We start from the raw sequence: 27,738 nt of genomic DNA on the forward strand, positions 1-27,738 counted from the left end.
TGTATATATGGGCTATGAACACAGTCAGAATATTTGCCTGTTTTAGACTTCATTGCTACATACTTTCTTGGGAGAAAGCCCCATTGAACCCAGTGGGGCTTGCTTCTGAGTAGACCTGTATAGAATTACACAAAAAGTCACCTCTTTTCTTTTGTCTTAATTTCAGGGTCAGATTGGTTTAGACGGCAAACCAGTAAGTGAATATTTCCCCTCCCCTGACTCTTGTTCTTGCTCATACTCCTAGTCAGCAGCTTTCTGTCAATAACACTTTCAAAATGTTTATCGCTAAATCATTTGTTTCAATAATTCTGGGCAAATCCGTATATGTGAAGTGGTGCTGGTGTGCAGACCACCAAAAGACACGTCTTAGAAATTAGACGTCAGAAATGTAACTTATAGAGTTGGAGACTTTTTAAAAATCCACCTATCATACACCAGTGTTTCTATTTTTATGTGTGTGTTTGTTTAAATTTTTAAAGCTTTAAAACCCAATTTTCAGGACACATGGGGAAAAATACACTTACAGGATATGGACCCACATCACAATTCATCCAAAACTAGACCTGAATAAATATATCGTCAGAAATTCTTTGAAAGACCAGTAGCGATGTGGCCAGTAGCGGCCATTGTGGTGAGGTAGAGCCAACATTTGCATTGCTGCAGGGGCACAGTGGCTGAAAGGTCAGGGCTGTGTAGGAGCCAGTGTCAGGAAGGCTGCTCTGCCCCAAATTTGGGCCCTACTGCAAGAGGCCATCTGTATGTATCTCTGTGAGGAGTGAGTTCCAAATGTGTGGGGCCACCTTCAAGAAAGCCCTGTTCCTGCTCCCTGCCAGCCTAATGGCTCTTGCTATCCAGTTAGAGAGCAGGGTCACAGCTTTCATTTCAGTGCTTCGGCAGGCTCATCCACTTGCAGGCAGCCCTTCAGATAACATGATCCCAAACCACTTAGGGCTTTAGACGTCCAAACCATGAAAAAACCATTGCTGTAGGAAAGCAACAGGAGAACGCATGACTAAACGGTAATGACAATTGCAGAAGTCTGAGGCTTCAAAATGTCCTAGTAACTAGAATGGCCACCCCTAATGCAGTCTTCCTTTCCATTTCAGGGGCAACCTGGACAGAAGGGAGAAGTGGTAATAAGACTTTAATCTATTTCTGTGCAATATGCTGGGTTGAGGCTGGAGACTTTCAAGCTTGTAAAAGAGCAAAACTGGCAGGGCGGGTTTGTGGAGTCTTCATTTCAAAATGGAACCAGGGTTGTCATATTTCAATGTGAAAATCTGGACACAAAGGTTGCTGAGTTTTAAAGCTTTTGTTTTGTTTTGTATTTTTTCAGAAATTCACCAAAAATGCAAGACTTCCAATATGGGCTGCCATACGCCTGGGTTTTCCTGGATATTTTAACCAGTTTCTGAAAATTCCACCAGGACACCATTTTTGAAGGACAAATCCCAGCTATGTCCGGGAAATTCTGGACATATGGCAGCCCTACCTGGAATAGATCTCCCATTCTTTTCTCTTCCTACTCTAGCAATGAAAGCAGGAAAGTGATTTCTGCTGGCAAATTTGTAAATAAGACCTCCACCCCCCATCCCACCCCGTAAACAGCATCATCAACAAATTTATTGTACTAGCCTTGACCACTTTAAAAATAAACTCAAAAAAATTCCAATCCCTAAACAATAAAAGCATTGTATAATAAGAAAGTTAAAGTACCTTCTAATGATATTAAATATTTTAACATAATTAGAGTAAAACTGAATTCAAGGTAAGATTAAACTAAATACACTCTTAAAGCTCCTAAGGCATGGCCTCCTTTAATACACTAGTTCTTTCTGTTAGATGTTTGCTTGCAGCTAAAGCATACAATGTTGTTCTATATGTAACAAATGGATAAACAACTCCAAAGAGAAATCACATAATTTTTTGGTCAGGATGGGTTGTTAAACTAGACAAAATATTTCTCAGTAATTTTTCCCTTGTACTATCATATAAAGGACATTTTGGTGCATAACGGATTACATTCTCCACCTGCTTTAAATTACAAATGCAAATCTGTTGTGAGACTGGTATCTGTTTGTCTCTACCATTTGACACGGCGGAAGGCATAATCTGTAGGCGTAGCTCTCAGAAAGCTCTGCATAGGGGAAACACTGTCACTTCTTATTGATATCTAGATCTTTGACATTCCTCTTTGAAAGAATGACGCCAATGGGGAAATTTAGATTGTTGCTCTGGGGGTGGGGGGATGGGCCAGGAGAACCCCAGAACAATGCATGCAAGATAAAAGCCGGGGGGGGGGTTCTGTCTGCAAGCAGAAATACTTGCACTGACAGATCTATTAGAAGAGTGCAACATTGAATTCCCCCCCTTGTTCCACCACCAAACTTATCTATTTTTTATTATCAAACCTTTATTAGGCATTATGCAAATAAAACCATAAAAGAGAAAATAACATATAAAAACCTTGAAATGTATATAAAAAGGCAGCAGATGGTAGGGTATGACATCACCATTGCACAGGAGTCCTTTGTGCATGTGTGGTATGGCTTTATAGCATCAATGAAGTCTCTAGACCAGGTGTAGAAAATCTTCCACAACTTGAGAACCGCATTCCCTTCTGGGAGACCTTCCAGGGTCAAATGCCAATGGCAAAAGTGTGCAGAAGGCTAGTTTCTTTACACACACACACACACACACACTCCCCTTGCTAGTCTCCAAGCAAGAAACATGAACTGTTCAAGGACATATTCCTACCAGACAGAGACACTCAAGAAGGGTGCAAAGCAAGGATGGAAAGGAATGCAGCTAAGGAGGATGTGTGGCCCAGGAAGAGTTGCAAGTGCCATATAGACACCCCTGGGCCTCATATTCCCCATCCCTGCTCTAAATTTGCAAGAGAACTCCAGATTCTTGTGAATATACCTGGTACGGTGGTTTTGTCATAGCTGGACCTGCAAATCCTCGTCTGGATTCCATATTTTTGTGGAATCGAGCTGCATCTGTAGCTATACCAAAGGCAAATCAGTTCTACAGTACATCTAATATTAAGTGAAATTTTCTAGGCAAACTGCTGCTGTCCCTCTTCTGGCCACAGGAGTAGGTAGGACTGGAGGCAGGTTTTTCTCCTCCTGACCCTGCAGCCAGGAGGTACTGGCTTCATTGAATACAGTACAGTATCAACATAACTGTTATATGCACTGGGAAACCAAAATATTGTGTGACTCGCTTTCTTGCAATATTCACTTTTTATTCTGATGGTCTGGGACCAAACCCGCAATATCGCCAAGGTATCTCTCTCCTTTCCATGATGCTAGTCACCATAAATTTAGTTAGCTTCATGACTCAACAAGGCTTAATTTGCCTTTGTGCTTACTGTTCCTTGTTGTGACTGCTTTGCTAAGTCCCTTCATATTTAAGCTACACTGGGATAATTAGAACCTTCAGGAGGATTTGCTGGGTGACTGGCAAGTCTGAAATGCATTGTGAACTGGGTCATCTGATTGTTTCACCATCAGGTGGTAGCTCCACATCACTCCACCCCTCCTCCATCCAACTTAACATGTACTTAATAGAAGGATAGGGCGGGGGGACTGTGCTGTTTGAGATGAATGGGGTTGAGTGCTGAGAAACTGTGTTAGGATATCCTGTTTTCATTATCCAGATTTCTTTTTTTCAAAAACCCAGAAATACTTGTCAGGGAACCCACACAGTTTTGAAAATCAACTGTTCACAAAATTATTCAAGTCAATAACTTGGAAAGCAGAGTTAGTAATAGCCAGATACAGGCCATTTAGCCTATCTTGCTTGTAACTGGACACACTTTCACATACTAAATTCCTGGTCTATAAATTTTATCCACCTTGTTAATTCTGCTGCCACCCTGTGTGTATTGGCCCTGTTTTACAAAGTATCTCATTTCAGTGTATGCTTCGATTCCTGGATTGCTCGAGTCATGCTTTTATTTTCTACGAAGCTGGAGTTTTACCCTGTGTCTAAAGCAGAGCGAACCACAGGATATAGTGTATACTTTGCTTCCTCTCTGAGTTAATGAAATAATCCCACCCTACAATCTATCAAATAGTACAGGCCTGTGGTCTGGCAAGCTTCTGCTTGCTTTGGCCCAGAGCCTACAGAATTCCAATTTAACCCCACTGTTCAAATTAATTGACACTCTGTTAATATAGTATATTTTCACTACATTATTTGTTGCAGGCAGATGCTGAAACATGCCGTGCTTTCTGTATCTGATGAATTGATTGTGAGATTTTCTTTTAAATTAAGTTTTTGGGGCGGAATGCACATATTTTGTGACCCTCTAAGTCAACACAGCCCACCAGGCATGTGTTGTGTGGGCCAGCCAGGTGTTTGAGAAAACCAAAATGCTTTTTTTTTTTAGGGGGGGGGAGGGAGGGAAGCTCCAGGCAGGCGCCAAAGACAGTTTTATTGAGCCTCTGGTGGCCTGTGTTCAGCTCACTGAGTCACAAGTGGAGCAAGTCTCCACCAGGCATATTTTCAGTGCATCCCAAACACCAGAAAGGAAGAGGCCAAGCACAAGAGATTTTAAATAGGCTAAAGTCTATGGCTGTGCTCCGATTTACTTCTCCATTACTTTTTCTCAGAGAGCTGTATCCCTAATAGGCATCAGACGTATGCCAAAATATCACACAATAGTGTGCAAATGAGAGGTATGCCATACCCTGTTGTTGCTGTAAAAAATGTATGCAGGTCCCTCTTCAGATAAGTTTGTCATGTCAGCACTATCTTATCTTTGAAGAGAATGTAAAAAAGACATTTAGAACACATCTCACATCATGGCCTGATTTTTATTAGTCTAGCTCAGTGTTTCCCAAACTTGGGTCTCCAGCTGTTTTTGGACTACAATTCCCATCATCCCAGATGGTTGGGGATGATGGGAGTTGTAGTCCAACACAGCTGGAGAACCAAGTTTGGGAAACCAACTAGCAGCTGGATGCTATTGTGCTTTGAATGTGGGTTGTTGCTGTTGTTTTGTTACTTTTTGGTTGCTTTCTTTTAGTTAATTAATAGGCGAATGCTGCTGATTTTATTTTTAATTGGGCACCTGTTATTTTTGTTTATAAGCCACCCAGATCATTTCACCAGACGTGCACATGTCACAGCATACCTTAGCAAACTAGATTAAGGGGTGCAGTGGTGTTGAGCCAGAGCCACCACCTGCTGGCAAGACAATAAGACCTCCACCTCACTGTGGATTTCACACTTGTCATTCACAGGTCGGGGCCCTGCTGTGAAGTAGCTAATAGTCCATCCTCCATTCTGCAAGAAGCAGTGGACAGTTTAGACTTATTTGTCCCATGTGTGAAAAAGCTTTTACTCTTCTGTATTAGGAATGGGTTAATCTGTCAATTTCAGTATCTTTCAGTTCTTCACTTTTCCACTCTTAAGTTCAGTCTCCACATTTCTACATTGGAATATTTTTTTAAGCCCTCCAGAAAATTTGTCAGCATTTTTGTGCAAATTTCTCATGTGTATTCTAAATGCATTTTTGCTCAGTGTGCACATTTTTCGAAGCAAAATGCATATTTGATTTTTTATTGTCACTAATATATGCATTTATGTGCACACATTACCATAGTCTGTGCATTCTTGTAGACATTGTTTGGCAGGAGAACTGCTGTGCAGAATCCGGATAAGTCTGACTTTCTTAGGATATCCATTTCGGTACACAGTATTGTTTTGAAAAGTGCGAATCTGTCGTCTTTAAATGCAAATAGAACTGAATTCCTCCCCCACCCCTACTTTTGGTGGTGCTACTCCTACAGACTATGCATCCCACCGCCCACACTGCTGAATGTTCCTGGTAACTATGTCACTAGTGGATAGTCTCTCCTGATGGGAACTGCACATGCTGTAAGGATATTTAATTGATGTGCAACATCACCATGAAAGAAAGATTTCCCACATCTGTACATGGAGTAGATGACATCTGTAACAGGCCCAATTAAGATATGTTACTTGGAGGATCCTAAGGATACCTGATTATGGAATTAAAAGGTTTGGGTGAGAATTATCGCAAAAGGGGGTACAGCTTGCCTGTGTTTCCTGTCTGTAATGCCAAAGTTTTATCTGAAGCTTACATCATGTGCTGTCGTATTCATCATATTGTTCACTTTGTTTTTCACTTGATGTAACCTCTGCTTGGGTTTTCCTCCCCTCAAAGGGCCCAGCTGGTCCCAAAGGACAACCAGTGAGTAATTACTTGTACATACTTTCTGCTGACACTTATTTTTGGCATTCCTTATCACCATTATATATGCGACATGACTCTATATTTGTCTTCTACTTTCTATAGGGAACCGCTGGACAAAAAGGAGAAAAGGTGAGCTTAGCAGAATTAACATTCTACCTACAATAAAAAGGGAGTTCCATGTTGGTTTGGGTTTCAGTTTCTAGAAATACCTGTGTTCAAGGCAAGCTAAAATAGTCGTGTGCTCTCTTAAAGAGGATTTTAAGTCACATTAAAATGCAGGTTTTTCTAGAATCTGGAAGCTGAAACAACCTGGAACTCCTGGCTATTCATGTACCCTGAATCAATAGTCTCAATATCCACAGTTGCTTTTGAAAATAATGTCACCTTTGCACTTTTGAATCCATGGACAAAGTCCAGTCCACAGGATGCTTAAATCAGCATTATCCTCACTGACATGGATGCATTCAAGTCAGCAATGCACCTGCTATGAACCTGTCTCCACGAATCTATTTTGGTTACAGCATTCATGATGTAAACTATTTTCTTTTAATCTCCTACTTTTGCAGGGTCAATGTGGAGATTATCCACACAGGGTAAGCAGACTCTTCTATTTTGTTTGTAAAGTGACCCTTGCATATTATCCCTTGTTTATTTGGATGGCTTTTATGGAAATATAGAACTTAAGAGTTCTTAGAGTTCATCACTGGCTCTTGCAGTCCTTTCCTCACCCACCCCCCATCCACATAGATATTTTATTACCTGACTATTGGCAGATACAGTGAGTGCAGAGTTTTCCGGGAAACATTTCACCAATTTCTCCATCTGGCTAGCAGATCTGCTAGTTAGGATTGCTCTGCCCAGTTTCTCTGCATTAGAACCATAGAATTGTAAAGTTGGAAGGGACCTTGAGGGTCATCTAGTCCAACCCCCTGCAATTCAGAAATCTCAGCTAGAAAGGCATACATTGGGGCTGAAATTATTATAGGGACACAGGTTTAAATACTTCATATTCAGCATTTGAGAAGTCTCCTAATAAATATACCTAAAATCTGGCCCTTATCCCAGAGAGATATAGATGTTCTGTTTGTCCAGGATCCTGAGTGATGACAGGATGCAGATAATGACCCTTTTAGAGGTATCTGAGGCAGACGAATGCCGGGAACAAAGGCTGGCTGATTGGCTGTGTGTTCTGGCCCATATAATTACAACAACAGAGAGCCAAGTATATTTATTTAGAAAAGCAGTGTCAGTCAATTGCTATGGGCTTTTTATTTTTAAGTTAGAAGCATAGTTTGCCTGAGCAATGCTCTGAGTTCAGCTGCACTCCCTTGCAAGTTCTCCCAGTGCTGATCAAGATGAAAAGGAGGGTCCACATAATATTAAAACACTGAGAAACTACTCAGGGGTAAAGAGGACTTGACCATACCATACGATCACAAAGAAAAAAATAGTGTGGCTTACTGTCTCTGTTGGATATTTGGAATTGTTATTTAAGAAATTATACCTTCCCATCTCAAATGGTGCTTTCAGCTACAGGAGATCTACATAATAAGAGGAAATATAATAATGATCCACATCCTATGAGCAAATAGATTAAGGTGGAGAAGCTCTGGCAAAGCTTTGCAACGGGAGTATGCCTTGAGCCTTCCTCTGCTACATTCTATACTAACCGGCAGCCTATGTTTTGTTTCTGGGGGTGAGGAACCTGAGAGGTGAGCCGCAGCCAGCAAAGTTTGAGATTTTAGCTTCCAACTCTAATTAAAATTATAGGAACTTAAAGGTTTTCGTTTTCTTTTTAAAAACAACACTGGGCCTCAAGATGATACCAAAAATGTTCTTAAAGACTTCAGAGCCAAATGATTTCTTAAAGTCATTAAAATGTTATGCTTTTTAAAAAAGCCGTTAAGCAGATTCATGATTTTTGAACTTTGAGAGGTGCTAGACAAGAAGATTAGGCCTATTCTGCTGCTTGGAAATCTTGGATGGACTCAGGGCACTGGTCACAATTTCCATCTTTGTTAAGCGTTGCCCTTAAAGGCAGCAATACTTTGCAAATTATCAACAGTAAGGTGTCCCCCCCCCCATGGATCTTAAAGGAAGGCATTTAATTTCTTTGTTCCATAATAACAAACTTATCTTCTTTTCCAAAAAGAGGAAGGAATAGCCCAGATACTTGTTTTAGCTTGCTTAGGATTTCTGAATAATGGGTTTCTTACCATTGTGTCTGTGGCATATGAACTGATTTTTTGGCCTGGGTTCCCCTCCTCTACCACTGTCAGTAAAGCAAGGACTGAGAATCCAGCCCCACTGTTATGTAGTTCCCTAGCCTGTTCGTCGAGCAACAAATTAGGAAAGCTGATACTGTGCTCTCAACGAAGGAAATGAATGCATCAAGAGGTTATGTATGTGTTGCACAATGCAAGCCTTGAGGACAGATGAGGTAACTGAAACAGGTAAAAAAGGCAACAGGGTTGGGCAGGGGTTGCAAGTTGTCTTCGGACTAAATTTAGGAGTTGGTGAAATTCATTTTGCTGCTGATGGTATAGAGAATCAAATTGACCCAGCTCTGTGTTGCTCTGTCTCCACTATCCCCCTAGGAATACCTAAGCACCACACTTGCAGCCCTGCGTTCTAATCAGATCCTTACACTGAAGGTTTGTGGGGAAAGGGTTTAACTGGTCCTGTTGCAAAAGGCCAAGGAGATGAATCCAATATTGCATGTTCTCAGTGGCAAAAGATCCAATAACATACCTGCGGGACGCTACCCCCTCCCCTCCAATAAAGGAAAATGTGTAAAATATATGCTACCATCAGACTTCAGTTTTTCACTGTGGGAAAAGGCAAATGATGTAAAGAAAAACATTCTGTATATCATAGTCATGCCATCTGAACTATCCTGAGCTCAACTTCCAATAGTCGTTAATGACTTTCATCTCAAGATTTATTTAGGAACATAGGAAGCTGCCATACTGAGCCAGACCACTGTTCCATATAGCTCAGCACTGTCTACACTGGCTGGCAGCAGTTCCCCAGGGTTTCATTCCCAGCCCAACTCGAGATTTTGAAGGTTTAAACTGATCAGCACTATTTTTGCCTTGTCTGTGTTTTTAGATCTTGCCTCAAGAGGAGTCCCTTCTACTGAGCAATTTCACAGTTGATTATAAGACATGTGAAAGGCACTCCTAGATCATAGAATCATAGAGTTGGAAGGGACCTTCAGGATCATCTAGTCCATCCCCCTGAAATGCAGGAATATGCAATTGCCCTATATGGGGATTGAACCTGCAACCTTAGCATTATCGGCACCATGCTCTAACAGCTGAGCTAGGAACGGGCAACCTGTGGCTTTCCTAATGTTTCTGGACTACAACTCCCCTCATTCCTGACTGACCAGGGCTGATAAGAGTTTGGAGATCAGCATCATCTGGCAGGCCACAGTTTCCTCATACCTGCCCTAGATACTCCCATGCTTCTTATTAGGAAAGGTGAGACATCAGAAGAAAACAGCTGGACCTAAGGATGACATTCCAAATCTTCCTCATGTTTGCTCAAATCCAACACCTCACACAGAACAGATGGAATATGAAAATCCTATTCAGGTGTTTATCTCTGTACTGTCGCAGTCACCTAAAGAGAACTAGTGGGGCTGCATGTGCTTGTCTGCATGCATCACCACACCCTATACTGTCCCCACAGTGTTGATACATTGGGGGAATGTCTGAAGGGGATATGCCTGCTGAGCATGCAGAGGCTGCCTTCAGGAGCACTCAGGGTTCCAACTCACAGGGCAGCCTGTGTGCTTGTCAGGCAGTTCCCACCCTGCTTTAGATCTTCCCCCAACATGTTGATGGTGGTGGGGACAGGCAGATGTGTGGTGTGGTGGTGGGGGCAGAGGAAGCACACGTGGCTCTGCTGTGTGTGTCTCTTTCTGCACAACAGAGATTGTGTGGAGAAAAACACCTGAAGAGGGCTACAGCTTCCCAAAATTCAGCTGACTTTGCCACCTCTTAAGAATTACAGGGAATGTGCAGTGTCTTTTTCTGTGATTCACAGACTGTGGTCTTTGGATCTGCTGTTGATTGTGGCCTTCTTAATCCAACCATTGCTCTTCCAATTTTACCACCACAACACATCTTCTATTTTTAAAAAGCTGCCCAGAATGACTGGGTTGCAGTGCTGCAATATTGTGATGACATTTCAGTTTTGCAACAAGACTGGAACTTGGCCTGCACTAAAGAGCAAGCAGCCATAAATAAGGGGAAGAAAGTGTACTCTCTGAAGTGTACACAGTTGCTGTCATGGGAGACCTGCAGGCATACCTCTCAGCCTCAAAAGAAATTACAGGCATCTGCATTTTTGAGCTTTAGCAAGACCTGATTGTTCTTGCACATATACTAGTGAAAATCAGGAGTGATTCTAGTTGTAGAGTGAGGATAAGCATATGCAGCGGTTGGAACAGTTCATTGAATATTTGGCAGGCAGAATATGCATAGATATGCATAAATATGTTTGTTTTCCTGGAGCCATTTTTGTGAGGTGGAATGGATATCTGTAGCATGGAACACATGGCTTTGGATTTAAAATGGACACGCTGTGAGGCAAGACATACACATGCTCACACACGCAAGGTAGAATGATGTGGAGTAAACTTTGGAAAGGTGCTCAAATTAGAAATGCATCTCATGCATACTAATTACTTTTGTGAGGTCAGGTATGGTAAAACTGAAGAGGGAAATGACCTCCATGTGAAGTTCATGTTTGGAACACTGAAGGAATGAGTTCTGAGAAAGATCTCCTATAGTTGGACTTGGCAGGGAGTGAAACTTCTGCCAAGATGTAGAGCTGGATTCCTTGTTGGAATGAAATCTTCAAGTTATTCTGCATTCATCCCTTCAGAAATTTAAAAGATGCCTTCTTCATATCCATTTTCACTTGGGAGGGGGGTGTTTTAAAAAAGCAGGCACACTTCTTTTACTATAATGACTAGTTTTCTCTAATACAGTTTGGCCTATCTAAGGGATGAAAAATGGTTTGCTGAGAATATCTGTTGTAATCAGAATAGCCTTTGCAGTGATTAGCAAATTTGCTATGGAATTAGCTAGCAACAAAAAAGAATGGTCAAGAAATGAACTATATCTGGTAATAAGGAGAGCACAAAAACAACCAGTGAGGAATGGAGACTTTGGGTGAAGCAAAGAGAAGAATACAATGCAAACAGAGAAGTGCAAATAAGAAGTCAAGAAGCAAATTTAGAGCAGAAGTACTCTGCCTAGAGACTACAGGTGTGGAGGGTAGCAAGTGCTATGCTTAGTTGCAATGATACACAGCAGAAGGTGACAGCATAATCAGCTTTTTCTCTTTCATGTTATATAACTAGAAAGTATTTTTTAAAAAAACTAGAGTACTCTGAATCCTGAAGAATAAAACCAAAGCCTATGTTCAAAATATTAAAATAGAACATAGAAGAGCTCAAGAGGCTTGCCAAAAGGTTCCCAATGACAGATACCTTTTCCATTGCCCTTCATTCTTGTCTCTGAACTGTGACTTACTTTCATTACATCCTTTCATTGTTTTCCTTCCCCACCCCCTTTCCATTTTCTTCATTGGCTGTTCTGTATGACTTTTGATGCACTACTGACCTCCTTTGCCTTGTGACCTTTGGCCCTTGCCCTGTGACCTCCTGGCTCGGTCTTCTTCAGCTGTTGCCTCTTCTCAATTCAGTGCGGCTGGCTCCACCCCCAGTCATAAAGAGACGCACCTTCCAGGTATCCTTCTTCTTTTCCTGGTATTAAGCATTTTCTTTTCATTCAGAGACTGGCGATTAATCAGCTTCCTTTCTTCCTTAAAGAGGGTTTCATGAAAACTAGAAGAAGCAGGGATCTCTTTAGAGAGTCAGTTTTATCCACCATTTGACATGCCTGTACATCAGAAATGACCCCACAAGCTGGTTTTAGTTCACTTGTGTGCTTGCGCTCTCAGTTTAAGCAGCTAAGCATGAACAGAAATATTTTGGCTGCTTCTCCTGATGATCTGATTTCAGGGCCACACAAGATGCTGCAAGAAAGAGTGTTATTGAGGAAGAACAAGGTTTTCACAGGATATACTTGAAGAAAAGGATTGCTTCTTTTTCTTGGAGAGAAAGCAAATGACCCCCCTTGCAGTACTATAGAATATCTGAAGGAGAACTGAATCTAAGAGCCCTCCATGCATTATACTGAGGCTGTGTTTACCACGAGACTATGCACTGGTATCATGCAGGTATCGCCTGCAGTAAACATGTAAACATGTATTTTAAGGCAAGTTTGCACAACCTGGGACCTATCAAGCAGAATGTAGTGTATGGTAACCCAGAGGCTCAGCAAACTGTCTAGACTTTAAAAACAAGGGGACTGTTAAGCACCTAGAACACCACAACACATTGTAGGGTGGCTGTTTTCAGCTTGCTAGATCAGACGTTCTCAAGGCCTGGCAAAGTGTGACAAACAGGCACCCATCTCTAAATACCTGAGGATTTGTGTCATGGACACCAGACTGGTCATGGCTCCTCTGGGAGTGTCTACACTTAATATGTTTACTGTGGAAAGTGTTGGTTTTGATAGGTCAGTGTAACTTTACTAAACACAGTTGCCGCACAAAATAATATCCTGATTGCATCCACAGCAAACACCCTTTGACTTCCCAGACAGACAGACTGTAGCACAACAGTAAGGGAACCTCTGCTGACAATCTCTTCAACTCCTCTAGAGATAGCTATGTCACTTTGAATGAAGGCACTGGAATGAATTAGCTTGTATATCTATGGAGATTTATACATGGGCATTTGGCAAGTACTGGCTCAGCTGCCTACAACATCCTTCAGAGGATACAGCCGCAGTGCCCTTGGCTTTGTTTGAGGACAGTATTATGTGTATTTGTGTAGATAAGTGCAGATGGTTCATCTCAGCAAGAGTTCTCTATAGTGAGATGCCAACCCACACAAAGCCTCTTGTTACTGTGGCATTATGGTATGCTTATGAATACTTTTAGCCTGGAATGGCCCTCTAGGATTCATCTGGAATGTAACTGGATGGAGGGAGTAAGTCAGAGATCAAACGCCATACTTATCGGATGTCACATGCCTATTTTTAACCATTAATTGGAGCTATATAATTTTTTTAAAAGTTTTGCTAAGCACCAAGTGGTTTCATTGTGTGTGGATTTAATGTTCTGTTAGAGCTCACTGCAGGCTATCTCACACAACCACTTTGGCTGGGTGTAAAAAAACAAAACAGGGAAGTCAACGAAACAGACGGCTGGAATTCAGGACATAGTGAAGGTTGGGTAGAGAAAAAGCAGATGCAACCAGGGTTCTTACTTCATACATTCTATTTTGCATTCTGTTAGGAAGGAGCAATATTCAGTGGAGATAGTAATAATAATGCACCAAAATAGATTGCATTTTTTATTGTATTTATTTAAAGGATTTGTAGCGCACCCTTCATCGGTACTGATACCAGGGTGAGGTACAATGTAAAATAAATGATAAACAACATCAGTAAAACAAGCAAACAAAATTCTTAAAGCCTGAGAGAAAACATAAGCTTTTAAGGAGTCTTTTGAATACAGGAAAAGAAGCAGCAGAGAACAGAAAAGAGACGGAGATGGAACAGAAGTGGTAGTTTTAGGGGGCTGTTGTCTTGTGTCACTCAGACATCCCTGAAACCCCCAGTCTGTAAATCTGTAAGGAAGGGCAGAAGAAGGAGAAGCCTTAAGAACAATGGCAAGGGCTCGTTTGATGAGCATTAGTACTGATGCTCACTTTCCCAGTCTAAGATCTGATTGGGAGTTGTAGTCCTTCTGACGGGAGCTTTATAGTCATTCAGGAATCCGTGCAGAAAGCCCATCCACACATTGCCCTTTGCCCAAATTTTGGAAACCCCCTTCAGGTACTTACTAACAGCAACTTGCTTGGCTTGGCTCTTCTTCCTTTGCTCAGGCTCTGCTTGCTATAGATCACACTCCAGGGTCATTGTGCTGCACTGATAGCGTTGTTTTCAATACACCTCAGGGTGAACAGGGACAGGCAGGAATCCAAGGGCCTCCAGGGCCACCTGGGCCACCAGGCCTCCCAGGGACTCCAGGACAACCTGGACCAACTGGACCAGCTGTAAGTACCTCTTCAATTGCTTGTGTCTGTTTCCCATACTTCCTGTTCTCCGAAGAACCAAAGATCTGGCTTTTACCTCCATGGTGGCTCTGCAATGGTGGTGCCCCAAAGCCTTTCTTCTCCCATGTTACATGAGGATTCCATTTCCTCTACCCCAGCCTGTGCGAACTTCCAGGGTGAAGAAGTCACACTCTGGCTGCAATTATGTCACTCTCAGCAGGACACCCAACTTTTAAAAGCCTCAAATTCTATTTGATGTTCTGGTAACAGCACCATTCCTGCAGGGACAGTAAGCATTTTCAAAAGGTCAAAATCACTCTTGTTGAAATAAGGGTTTACCAAGCTGGCGTCTCTGAAAGACACATTTCTGTGTTGCCTTAGGGAAAAGCAGGAGAACCAGGGAAGCCTGGCAAGGATGGAAAGGTATCTGTTTCATCTTTTCCTTTCCTACGGTTGCTGCATTTGCTTGCATGAATGTGATTTATTTCTTGGTGCCTTCAAGGGACATAATGAATGCTGGCTCAACAGTGCCATACAACTGCATGCATTAAGGGAAGGGTAGGCAAGCAGTGAAGGGAGTTGGTCATTCAGTGACCATTCTCTTGCCAGCTTCACCTGAATGTAGTCTGCTAAAAGTCCAGTTACTCGGTTCTCGGATTTTAAACCCCCACTGAACTCTAGGATTATTATTTTTTTAAAACAAACACCCTATGAACTTCAGCCTAATGATTTGAGTGCATGATGGAGGGTTAACTTGAAATAATTGGGAGTGAGGATTTTTCTCAACTCATCTTGCTTTAATCCTAGGATAAGCACTTATAAGCACAAAACAGGCTTATTATCTGTGAAAAAGAGAGGGAGGGAAAGAGTCTTGAGCTGCAAACACACCATACATTTGAAGCACTTTTAAAGGATATCCTCCCTACCTTAAGAATCCTAGGAACTGTAGTTTGTTAAGGGTGTTGAGAATTGTAGCTCTATCAGGGGTGGTTTACAGTTCTTTAATGGTGTGGCTTGTCTGCAGTCATGGGCCTGAAATGCCTTTTTTTTTTTTTTTGCCATCCCAATAAATTCTGTCTCTTCAAATTTGGGACCATAGCCTAGTAGTTTGGGTGTATGGAAAGATGTTTCTGAAGTATCAGCTGACATTTATTAAAATGAATAGTTCAGGGTCTATAAAGGAGAAATAATGCAAGATGGTGCATGCTTGATATGGGGCTTAGAATTCATTTACTTACTACAGAGGATAATTTCTGCATACATGATTTAAGTAATAAAAGATAAAATATATGGTGGTATGGTATAAGGAGAAGTAAATGTAGTACAGACCTTAGCATATTGCCCAGTGCTGTGGGGATTTTCAGGTTTTTACTGCTTCATGATGTCATATGCTTTTATCTGCAGGGCTTGCCAGGACCTCCTGGACCAAAGGTGAGTAACGCAACTCAGAAGAAATACCAGATATAAAAACTGCCCTCTAAAATTTCAAATACTTTGTGAGTGAAATGTGAAATGCAGTGAAGTCCAGAATGTGGTTATAAACTGTGTTCTCGGGATGCTGCAAAATGGTTTAATTACAAGAGAGTTAGTCTATCATGCTTTGAGAATGAACAAGGGAAAACCCTACACACAAAAAAGTATTAGGGATCTTCTAATTAATTTGTTTATTTAAGGATCCATGACCCTGACTTGTCATGTTTAATGCATTTTAGAAGCACAGGCTCAAATCTATATATAGCAAAGGAACAAGTTCTGAATAAACTTACTGTGTATGTGCCTTTGGAAGGTATAGGAAAATAAGGACAACCTGTTTGCGTTAATGTGTTTATTAGCATGAAAATTAGTAATGCATGAAGAGCTCATGTTCCTCCTACTCATATTCTTACCTCCACATAAGACCAGCTTTGAATCAGGCCTTACCTGATTTAGAACCACAAACTAAGAGCCAGTTAGAAGAGGTTGGGAAGTATGCCAGGAACTAGCTAGGAAGTAAAATCATTCTTCCACACCTTTTGAACAGAGAGAAACTTAGCTTTAAAAACCTGCATATCTGTAATGAGCTCCACAGCACAATTAAGATTGGGTTGGCAGGCTCTGGAGGAGGAAGAGGAGGAAGAAGAAGAAACCGAGGAACAGGGATCTCCCCTTTCCACCCTGATTTTAGTTACTTTGGAAGAGAGAGCAGGGGTGCAGGTTCTCCCCTCTGACCTTTTTTAGGGAGGGCTTTGGTCAACTGAGAGGGAAGCTGAACAGGGAGGCATCACTGACTGAACAGGAGGGTGCAACCTTGTCATTTAGAACCAGGCAGGGAGCAGACCAGGTTGCACCGATGGAGTGTGTACTTGCAAAATTGTCATTCTCACAAGGTGAGAGAGTCTCGTGAGTGAGCATCCCAAGCCTTGCTTTACAAAGCTTGGCAAGAGGGGCAGGGAAACTTGTTGGGACATATTCATCGCTTCTATCCAATTCTGAACTTCTTGCCTGCTCCTGAACTCCTTAATCCTGACTCCTGAGCACTGGGTCTGCTGCCAAACCTGCACTGTTACTTGCCTGAATAAATATCTCTTTCTTAACTTCAAGGAAGAGCTTCTGTCTGAATGTGTTGGGCGGGAGCCAGGACAATATTTTTGATACTATAGAATTCTCCTTGCTACTGCATGCCACTGCTTTTTCTACTCCTCCAAAGAGGGGCAGGTAATACCCAACATTTGGTCACACAGAGATCCCTAAAGGCTAGAATGGTCCAATATTAGAGTTAAGTGAGCTGAAAAATTTGCAAGGGACATGAATACCCCACAGCTCTTCTTGGGGACTCCTGTATCTGTCTATGTCCCCCTCAGATTCTTACGTTCATGTTCATAAAGGGAAAGGGGTTTCAGTCTGAATGCAACCTAACTCAATCCTTGTTTGTGTTTTTATTTCACTTGGCATTTACAGGGGGACCCTGGAATTCAGGGGTACCATGGAAGAAAGGTATGGTTGTTGTTTTTTAGAAGCATAAGACTAGAAAATGAAAAAAGCACAGCACATTTGAAATACATTAATGTAGATCTGAGCCATCTGGGAAAGTGCTGGCAAAGATACACCATCCTTGCCTTACTCATGCACACAGACACAAGCATATCCTGGTTATCACACTTTGCTCATTTCCTACCTTGAGCAACTTCGGCTGGGAGTGATGGGGCTTGAAGTAAGTGTGACTTCTTCCCCTGCAGCCATCACAACCTCTGTCATGCCCCATGGGTAGAATCTGTTAACAAGAGGGTAGGACTGGAGAAGTTTCCAATTTTTCAGGCTCTCTTGGTTGCTTATGACAGTTTCTGCCAGGAACAACTGTAAGCCCCTGAAGATTTGACACCTATCTGGAATAAAAATGAGTTTGAATCCACATTCACATGCAAAATGTACAAACTCTGGGTATCCTTCAGTGGTTCCACCCTTGGCTGAATCTGATTAGACCCGATCCAAACTGTCAGAGGGGCACATGAAAACCTCCTTGCATGTAGAAAACTAATGTCAGGAACATACATAGAGAGAGATTTTGATAATGTGAGCACTTTCGAAGAAGCAATTCGCCATGTATCTTCTGGGATGGTACAGTCCACTGAAACGTTTGGGTCAGCTCTTACCTACTTGCCTTATATGGCTGGTCTTACTTACCACTTTGTTGGAGTTTGTGACGCTTCTGCTATTTTTACAATAGTCCTTTTATTATGATTTCCTTGATTTATTGTGCTGTGAGTTATATTGAATCTTTTGAGTCTAGTAGGTTCATTTTGGTGCTAGGGTTGAGCCCCAGCAGTTTCCAAGAGATGGCTTCTAAATCTTGTGACTTGGGTCATGGAACTCACGTGTTAGGTGAAACATGAGGAAAGCGTTGACTTGGTTTGGTTGGCATCTGTCTCGGGAGACAATGGTGCAGTGTGCCTTTGGGGGTGAAATCAAACTATTGGAAGGTTATAGTGCCTGCTGTGACTGTAGATACTGATACAGGAGAGGTATGTTTTGTTGTTGCTTTTTTGAATACCTTCTTGTATTAATCCAGGCAGGACAGCAAGGGTGTCATCCTGAGATTACTGTTCACCACTTCTTCAATAATATTTCTTCTTAGCCAGAAAACCTGACTTTTTATGACCCTTATCTGTTCCTATTCCTTCCTGTCTTTCCTTGTATCTTTTCCCCAGGGTGAGGTGGGTGAGGCTGGCTTACCTGGCACCCCTGGCCTTCCTGGTCCTTCTGGCCCAAAGGTAACTTTTGCATTGCACCAGCAACTTCCCATGTCCCAAATTCAACCGATTGCTACTTCACTGTGTTACAACAATGATGTTCATATGAACATCCCATACATTGACAAGAGGAGTGGTGTTGCACCCAGAGGACATTCTGCACACATGTATGGCTTAAGGCAAATATTTTTTCCCAGTCTTGACATGAAGATTTAGTGACCCATTGTGATGGGTAGTAGGTACACTCTCTCCCCCGCCCCCCGCCTCACTTTTGCTAGGGCAGGTGAAAACACCATTCTTTGCCCTGGAATTTCTAATTCCTGCTGCAGAGGCTTTCTCCATTAGTGGTGAGAGGAATGTATTTTGCAGTGCTTTCTCCTGTTCTGATCTCATATGTTCTAGAATTGAATCCTGGTATTGAAAACAGATGCTATGACTGGGTTCTAGCCCAAACGATGCTCTGTGCTCTTGTTTCTGGTCAAAGAAAGTTGCTTGGTTTTATAGTGCTTGAAAAACCTGTGGAGCCAGAGACAATAGAAGAAGGAAAAAATGTATGTGTACACTGTGCGCTCTGTCATACCATCTTACATTTTTTGGGGTCTATCTACAACCTACATGGTTTTCAAGTGTGCCACCCTTCATTTCTCATCCATTTCTCAATGCAGCTCATTTTCCCTAATTTCTTATTTTTGCCTGTCCTCCCCCCTCTTTTTCTACCCCCCCCATTTTCTTCTCTATGTTTTCCCTTGCACAGGGTGAAAAGGGGGAGCCTAGCATGAAGGTAGGCATAGTGTCAATCTGGTATGGGAATTGTTACTCAGAACAATGTATTGTTATAAAAATCTTGACCCAAGACAGACCTGTGGCCTATTTAATAGCATATCCATCTGTGTTGTGATTAACCACTAGCAGACTTCCATGTCCTGGCTCCACTAGGCACACACAGAGAGACACGGTGAAATCTATCTTTATGAGTTTGGTGGAATTTGACTCTTTGCAAAGGCATTTCTTTGACTACTCAAACTGGCTGATGATTTCTTGCCCTTCTGTATCTTGTGAGACGGGTTGGGGTTTCTTCACAATGTCTGGTTAGCTGACACATCAAACCCACTCTAAAATCGGCAGATCCTGATGTTGAGGTTTGGCATGCTCCTTTCTTTTCTTCTGATGCTCGGCGCCCTTTTAAGAGAGGCTAACATGATTTCATGCCCATATGTTATCTATTTGATTAAAATGTATATTGAGCCTATAAATTTTGAATATATCCCTGTGTTTTTTAAAAAAGGTATTACAACTTTGGCCAAGATCCACAAAAGACAAGGCAAATTATAACAGGCTGTATGATTTAAATGTCTTCGGGCTGGTTCTAGCTCAGTTGGTTAGTGTGATGCTGATAACACCAAGGTTGCAGGTTCAATCCCCGTATGGGAGAGCTGCATTTTCCTGCATTGCAGGGGGTTGGATTAGATGATCCTTAGGGTCCCTTCCAACTCTACAATTAAACCCTACTTACAATTTACACACTACTCTACAATTACACACTACAATTACACACTACTAAAAATGTCTATTTGGATAGCTTGTCTTTTCAATGTACCCGCTACAATTTACTGAGACAAATTTGATTTATTAATACATTTATGTGCTGCCCCCTCACATACAATATCAAGACGGTGCAAAACAAGATATGCTAATACAATTGGCTTCCCAGCACATGTATTGAGGTAATTTAATGGTCATATCCTCCCTATTCTTTTTTAAGTACAGATGCTCCATTCTTCCCTTATTCCTTACTATTCATGAGCAAGAGAAATACATGCACTAAGGTACTAATAGGAAAGAAAACTTGACATCCGTCACCTACTGTGCAGAAAGGCGGCCCCTTATAAACTGCTGCCCTAGGCTGCTACATAGACTGACTTCATAGTACTGTAGGTTGCAATGAGTCTGCTTTCAGAGACACCACAGTTATTCACATGTTGTGTCTGTCATTACCCAACAGCAAGTTGCATATTAAGAGGAAGGTGGGTAATCATTAGCAACTAATATCAGTGCTAACTAGCATATCCCAGTGATGTTCTCCACACCTACCTAGAGGCTGCCTCCTGATTTTCCGGGCAGCTGAAAAAAACATACACATTCTCCAAGGTGAAAAGGATTATACATCAAGAGTTTCACAACCTGTCTGTGAGCACAGCCAGATCATTAAACCCTGGAGATCTGGAGATCTTCTTAATCCAGGTTTTCCAATTGGATTGTGATGAGAAGGAAGCGTCAATTTCATGGTTAAGAAAAATCAAAGCTCCATGAAACTTGTAGTTTAAAGAGGAAACCAGCAGGAGACTGTCCTGGTGGGAAGAAATGAACAGCATTTTGTCTGTTCCTCCCCCCCCCCCAACAGCCCACCCTCAAGCTTTGAATTGAGATCCTGGGCTGCCCTCTGCTGGTTTGTTAGAAGCAGAAACAAATTACAGTACATTGTTTCATGTTAGCTTTAGTGACAATCAAAACTGTTTTCCCATTTTTGGCACTTGTGAACACATACGTTTGGTTTATATACTGTTCAGATCCCTTTATCTATCTATCTGTCTGTCTGTCTGTCTGTCTGTCTATCTGTCTATCCATTTATTTATTTATTTCCTGGTGTCGTGCATATATGCGGTCACATGTGAGTCGATCACACATAAGTAGGGTGTGTGTACACATTAGTGAAAATGACATACAAATATGCATTCTGCATTTTTGAAATTGCTTACAAAAATGTGTATATTTGGAAAAATTGTAAACAGAAATGTGTTTATTAAGAGAAATTAGCACGTAAATGTACTCAGATTTTCATGAGAAGGTTTTTTAAAAAATAGAATACTGATGTGGAAATGTGGTGAATTGAAGTTAAGTTTGGGGAAATGAGGAACTGGGAGCAACTAAAATTGTCACAATCATCCATCCATAGTCCAGAGAGACGCTCATGTCTATATGTTACACACAACAAGGAAGTGTCATCCAAAACTCCAGCATCACTGAATCGTACTGCCTTTCTCCTCCCATAGTATTTAGGCTCACTTGCTCCATGTGGTCCATTGTACATCATCCCATTTCTGCAGTCATTATGTGGTAGGAAAACACATGATATGATGATGCCAGGGTAAATGATCGCTTGCATTGCTGGGGAGAACTTGACACACTACCCATACAGCAAAAGAGTTGATCTGTGTTTTGGCCGCCGTGCAGATAAGTTGTTTTCAGATGTAATAAATTCAACACAGTGAAGTTCTGTATTTTCTGGGAAGGTAGTTAACATCAGCCAGTTGAAGTGACATTGAGAAGGTCATAAGTCAATCCCTACGCCTATGGCATATTAGCATAATATCTCTGCAACACTACCTGACACCACAAGCCATGAGCTGCACTGATTATTTATTTGCTGGCACAACCAGTCTCTGGTTTGATTCTGGCATTACATTTTGACATTTTCCCCATGCAAAAGATGGAGAAAACCATGTTCTCATCATGATAACTTTAACACTTCAAATGTTTAATAATAAATTCAGAATTTACTAATTCTATTGTAAGAAATTATCACAGCAATGGTTGACTTCTACTCTGAAGCGTCAGAGCTTCTTGAGATCTTATGGAATACAGTTTTCTCCAGTTTCAGTGGTTACCAACAAAGGTCATATGGGGACCTATGTTTTCCCCTCACTCTTCCATCTTCATTATCTTTATCTTGTTTTTTTCCTATTCCAGGGGGAGAGGGGCATGCCAGGGCTACCAGGAAAACAAGGAGTTCAGGTATTCTGCAAGGAATGGAGTCTGACTTATCCAACCACCCTTACCCATACCTCTCAACTGACCCTGAGTCTCAGAGATTACACCAATTACCTTTAACATTCTCTACATGTATTCTGTACATGTATTTGCTACTCTTAAAATACAAAAAACTCAAAGTCTGATTTAGCAAAAGGAAGAAGAACCAGGAAGAAATGTTTTGCTGAACAAATGGCATGCCTGTTCCTCAACAGTTTTCCCATTGTGGAAAGAAGTGAAGTGCCTTAAGATACCCACTGCAATGAGTGTGCGGTCCACTAAACCAATCCGTGCTTCATTTGCGCCACGGAAACAGAGAGCATAAATTTGACTGATTTGCCATTGGATCAAGGTTCAAATGTTTATTACTTTCAGAGGAGTGGAAAAGAATTCCACTTGAGTATGTGCTTAGTTTTAAATTTATAGCTGCGATTCAGATTAAACTCCAGTGCACATATTTTAGGTCAGAATAACCCTTATTTAAAGGATTCCGGAATTGCATTCATTTACATGTTAAAGGACTGACATGCCATCTCTTCAATCAAATCCACCCTCCCAATATATATTTATCCCCTTCATGTCTCTAGCCTATAGTTACTAAACATTACTCACATCTGATGCATTTCTGAATGTTTCTTTCACCTGTTATTACATAGAATCCCTGATTTCCATCTTCTGTCCTTGTGTTTTTTAGCTATGCCCCTGATTTCTGTTTCAGAAAGTTGAGAGGTATGATCCTTCTCCCTCTTCTTCCATCCCCATCTGCTTCACACCTTTCAATGTTTGAACCTGTTTGCCCTTCTTGGTTTATGATTTAAATCTGCTTCTCCAAGCAAGTCTCTTTGTTGTTCATCTATTTCACTAAACTCTCCAAACCTCCATTATTCTATATCTAACAATAAATATTTCCATCCGTTCCCACTTCTTTCCCTAGGACCACTTGCTCTTGTAATCAAATTCTCTCATTGAAGAGCCTAACAGATACTAATATGTAGAATGTGCCCACCTCCTTTATTTAGCCAATAAGCACTCATCTCAAGGTTCCATCTGCACTGCAATTTTTGTCTAGGAAATTCTTACCACTTGATATCCTTCCCAAAGGCTTCCAGTATCTTTCTTTCCCTGCCCAGGTGTTACATGTTACATATTGGCTGCTTTGATGAGCTTGCTCCCCATTAGCATCATTTCCCTTCATTAATAGGGAGCAGTGAAATACAGTGGTCTACAGGGGGCATTATTTTTGCCATATAAATGCTACTGAACGTGACCTCATCATGGTGACTGGTCCTTCTTCCTGCTGAAACACTTGTAAGTGTATTTCAAATGGATCAAGCCATTACATTCTGCATATCCATGGCCATCTTGAGGCCGTTGGGAAGGATATGTGGAGACACAAGGTAACAGCCTTTATAGGTGTACTTCCCAACTTTGGCTGGGTTCACATGTAATGCTAAACCACAGTTTATGTTACAAAACTGAGTTGCAGTGAGCATTTGGCTTGTTCCCTCCTTCTCTGGCAAAACCATGAAGAGGAGTTAATAATTTTTTGTTTCCTTATTTGACTAACTGCAGCTGGTTGTGATGTTCAAACCTGGGCAGACTTCAGATACTCTTAAATATGGTTTGCTAAAACAAGTCAGCTTCAGACTGTGACTTATAAATCTGGCTTGTTTGAGTAGATTGTAGCTATGATTAACCACAGTTTAGGGTTGCACAGAATGAACAGCTGTGGTTAATATAAAATGGAAGCAGAAGATTCTAGCGTTCCTGCAGCTATGCCAAAAGAGGAGAGGAGAAGAGAAGTGAATGCAAGAGTCCTAGACTCATTGTGGCTTGTCCTCATAATGTTAAGACATAGTTTAGCATTACATGCTGATGGAGCCATTATGGACAGAGCTGGGGGTCACTTATCATAGGGAGGCCATTTTCTGTAGTATCCCTTTCATCAGCCTCAATATGTGCTTCAGCCTTCACAAAGAATCTCCCAAGTTTGATTCAGATGAACAGCCAAAATAGCTAAGTCATCACAGGACAATATTTTTTACGTGGACTGTTCTTTTAAATGCACTGACATAATGCAGATACTGCAGCTGACAATCTCCTGGATAATGTGTGAAGTCATATGTAAAAATAACTAGTTGTTTTTTGTGTGGTGCCTTTACCACCTCAACAGTTTGCCTGAATCCAACTGCAAAACAAAGGTTAAGTAATTGGTAGAGATATGAGGACAAAACCAAACACTCATTTGTCACATTTTATGCAAAAAATCCTGCATATGTGAGGAATTATTTATTTTCCTGCCATCCAAAGTACAAAGATCTCCTGACAGATCCCATGGCTGTATAGCATTCTTGCTACATTTCATTTCATTCCCCCACCTTAATGTCCCATTACTAATATTCACATTTTCCCTCAGTCATAAAATAATACTAGATATGCACAATTGCATACATGAGACCAGAAACTGTTCAGTAAAGTTGATGGTGAAAACCTTAAGATTATGAAACAGCCAAGGTTTGGTTTCTGCTAAAAGCAATAGCACAGTTTCTCTTTCAAAACAATAGCAAGATGCATTGATAATGCTAGTGTAGAGGAACTGTGAAACACTCCTGTCTAGACCCAAGAGTCTTAAAACCTCCGCCCTCAGGAAATTCTTTCCACATTGATTTGTCTGTGAAAGGACCCCATTGCATGTGTTGAGGAACCCTTTGTGGTACTGAACAATCCATAGTGATTTCTAGGGTGTCCTCTCAGCACACACAGTGCCCCAGCCAAGCACATGTGGACCAGTGATGTGCTCCACAATGTACCTAGCACTCCCTGCAACCAAACATTGCAGGAGATGGTAATGGAAGGCAAACTGTGCTTGAGAGAAGTTTGTCTGCCAATGCTGAACTCCTCATTGAGGAATCCCTTAGGGCCAAGCCAGAGGTGACAGCAGCAGACCTTTCTCTTCCTCTTCCTCTCTCCCCCTCCCTGCCCCACCTTTCTCTTTCTCTCTCAGAACTAAAAGAGGAACACAGGTGTGGATTTAGGTTTAGAAAATTTGCTCCTAACTGCAGCTTATCTCCCAGCAGTGTGCCCCTTTGGGTCAGAGGTGGGGAATCTGCAGTCCTACGGGAGTTATGAGATTCTGCTAGTCCCAGCCAGCATGGGCAATAGTCAGGGCTAAAGGGAGTTGTAGTCCAAAAACAGCTGGAGATCCACTTTTGGGAAACATTGAGCTGGATGGACCGGTGGTCTGTCTCAGTATCAGGGAGCTTCCTGTGCTCTTGTGTGTTGATGCTTTTGTTATCTGTGCTCTGGCATCAGAAAAGTCTTTGCGGGGAGAGGCTAGAGGGAAGTAAGCAGTGGGTTTGGTAAGGGATTCATTCACACACTCCCTTTGCTGTGAAAAATCAGATGCACCCAACATGCCCTGTGCTGCTGTCACATCTAGTTTGGCCCTAGCAATCTTCCAAGGCTGTTGGCTTCTATTTTACATTGCCTTAGGTATGCTTTGCCCCCTCCCCAAGAAAAAAAAGAGAAACTTTCTGAAACTTTATCTCTTGAGCAAACACCTTTTTTTCACCATCTATCAAAGTATCCCTGTCTTTCCTTTCTCTCTGTCAGGGGGATCCTGGAATTGCGGTGGCAGGCATGAAGGTTAGTTTTCAAGTGCTAACCTCTCAGGGGGGCTGTAGAGCTCTCTTAGGAGATGAAAACAGAGGTGTGCTCTCAGCATCAAATAGTGGGGGAGCAGAGAACTGAAAAGCAAAGCACAGCCCTGAGATTAGAGCTGTTTTAATAAAAAAATTTTTTTTAAAAAGAATTATCCTTATGACTACTTACTACTTTGCCAGTTCAACTGCTAAATTTTGGGGTTTTATTGCACTCAGAAACATCACATCTAGAGTTTTGTAATGTAGTAGAGATTATAATCCACTGGAGAGATCCTATGAGTACAAAGTTCCTTCATAGTAAAAAAAAAAAAGTGGCACTTCGTCAATAGTGCAAATGTTTAAGATAATGTCTGGTCAAAGGAAGTTCATAATGTGCATCCATCAGATTAATTAAATAGCCACAATGGCAGATTCTCATATCATGCACTATCCACCGGTGTTGTTTTTTTTAAAAAAGACCTAAAGCAGCTTTGATGTGCCAGCAAACCAGTGCTTAGAGTGGTGTACAAAAATATAGTACCACAGCCCACATGAGATGCTGGTGTTACAGAGACATTATATTCTTTTAAATGATCATAATATAACTTTTCTCGCAAACTAGTGTGGAATCTAAACACATATAAAAAACTCTGTAAAATGCTTTTTTAATGTTTTGAAAAGAATATTGAATTTGCCATAGCTCACCATTGCCATCTAATGCCACATTTGTATAATATACTTTACAACACACGTTTTATTTGCAGCTGTATAGCTGAGTCCTAGGCCTGCCTTATCAGAGTAATTTTATAGCGCTACCAAAATTCCTTTTAAAAGGTAGGATATGTGCAGAGGGTAGAATTTTATATTTGTACTCTGCACTGAAGCAAATGGGACTTCCTCCTCCCTGGGAATTCTGTTGGTGAGGGCTGGGCCACCCAGAGCTCATCCATACTTCCATTTGTCCCATGATTTCTAGACACGGGTCTGAGAAGTTTTTTTCTTGTCCTGCCACTTTCTCTGGGAAAATCTGCAGTTTTTTTGTTGAATCAGAATAAATGGTATTTGGGTTTTCTGCAGATTGACGTTGGTTCCAATTCAGCAGTAAACCACAGGTTTTCTCAGGGAAAGTGGTGGGATGGAAGAAAAACCTCTTGGACCAAGAAATCATGGGATGAAGGGAAGTGTGGTTGAGCCCCCAGTGTCATTACCAGGGTTTCTCCAAGAGCAACACATTATTGTGCTCCATTCACTTCTATGGGAGAATGTAAAGAAAGGCACTATGACTCTGGTGGCCCAAATCAACATTGCTCCTATCTGCATAGTCATGGTTCTCTTTTTCCAAAGTTGCCTCCTTAGGACAATATTTGCAGGGCAAAATCTGCAAGCGAGGGAAGGCTTCAAATCCTTTCCCATCTACTGATTCTCCCCAGAAAATAGGCCTGACTGACATTTGCATTAGAAGGAAAACATCAGAACTCAATGTTTTCTTCATTAGTTCCACCCTCAAACTTGAATATTAACAACTCTTGCCCATCTGTATTTCTGCAGATTCTGTTTTTGAGTCTTGAAATAAAATACTTTTGGTCCGTTTAAAGCTGGATAGAAAGTTGCATGAGTGAATTTCACATCAGTACACAGCTGTGTGAGACCTAGTGAAACCCATTAGACAGACGTAAATGCAAATTG

At 41.5% G+C, this 27,738-nt stretch overlaps 1 protein-coding gene across 46 annotated transcripts in view; it reads left to right on the forward strand.

Moving 5' to 3' along the window:
* COL13A1 (collagen type XIII alpha 1 chain) overlaps positions 1-27,738 on the forward strand; it is an 86,491-nt gene that overhangs the window by 21,582 nt on the left and 37,171 nt on the right. For 17 of the 46 annotated variants that reach the window (XM_081861856.1, XM_081861857.1, XM_081861834.1 and 14 more), the window contains exons 6-19: positions 167-193; positions 1,107-1,133; positions 6,203-6,229; positions 6,335-6,361; positions 6,799-6,825; positions 11,932-11,997; positions 14,280-14,378; positions 14,760-14,801; positions 15,783-15,809; positions 17,316-17,351; positions 18,563-18,625; positions 19,359-19,385; positions 22,352-22,396; positions 26,024-26,056. In XM_081861856.1, the coding sequence (XP_081717982.1) occupies positions 167-193; positions 1,107-1,133; positions 6,203-6,229; positions 6,335-6,361; positions 6,799-6,825; positions 11,932-11,997; positions 14,280-14,378; positions 14,760-14,801; positions 15,783-15,809; positions 17,316-17,351; positions 18,563-18,625; positions 19,359-19,385; positions 22,352-22,396; positions 26,024-26,056 (573 nt within the window). Of the gene's footprint in view, positions 1-166; positions 194-1,106; positions 1,134-6,202; positions 6,230-6,334; positions 6,362-6,798; positions 6,826-8,829; positions 8,887-11,931; positions 11,998-14,279; positions 14,379-14,759; positions 14,802-15,782; positions 15,810-17,315; positions 17,352-18,562; positions 18,626-19,358; positions 19,386-22,351; positions 22,397-26,023; positions 26,057-27,738 lie in introns of all 46 variants that reach the window. The other 29 variants (XM_081861825.1, XM_081861817.1, XM_081861833.1 and 26 more) reach the window with 15 other exon arrangements.

This window comes from Podarcis erhardii (assembly GCF_964252035.2).
Source record: "Podarcis erhardii genome assembly, chromosome: 5".
Taxonomy (NCBI): domain Eukaryota; kingdom Metazoa; phylum Chordata; class Lepidosauria; order Squamata; family Lacertidae; genus Podarcis; species Podarcis erhardii.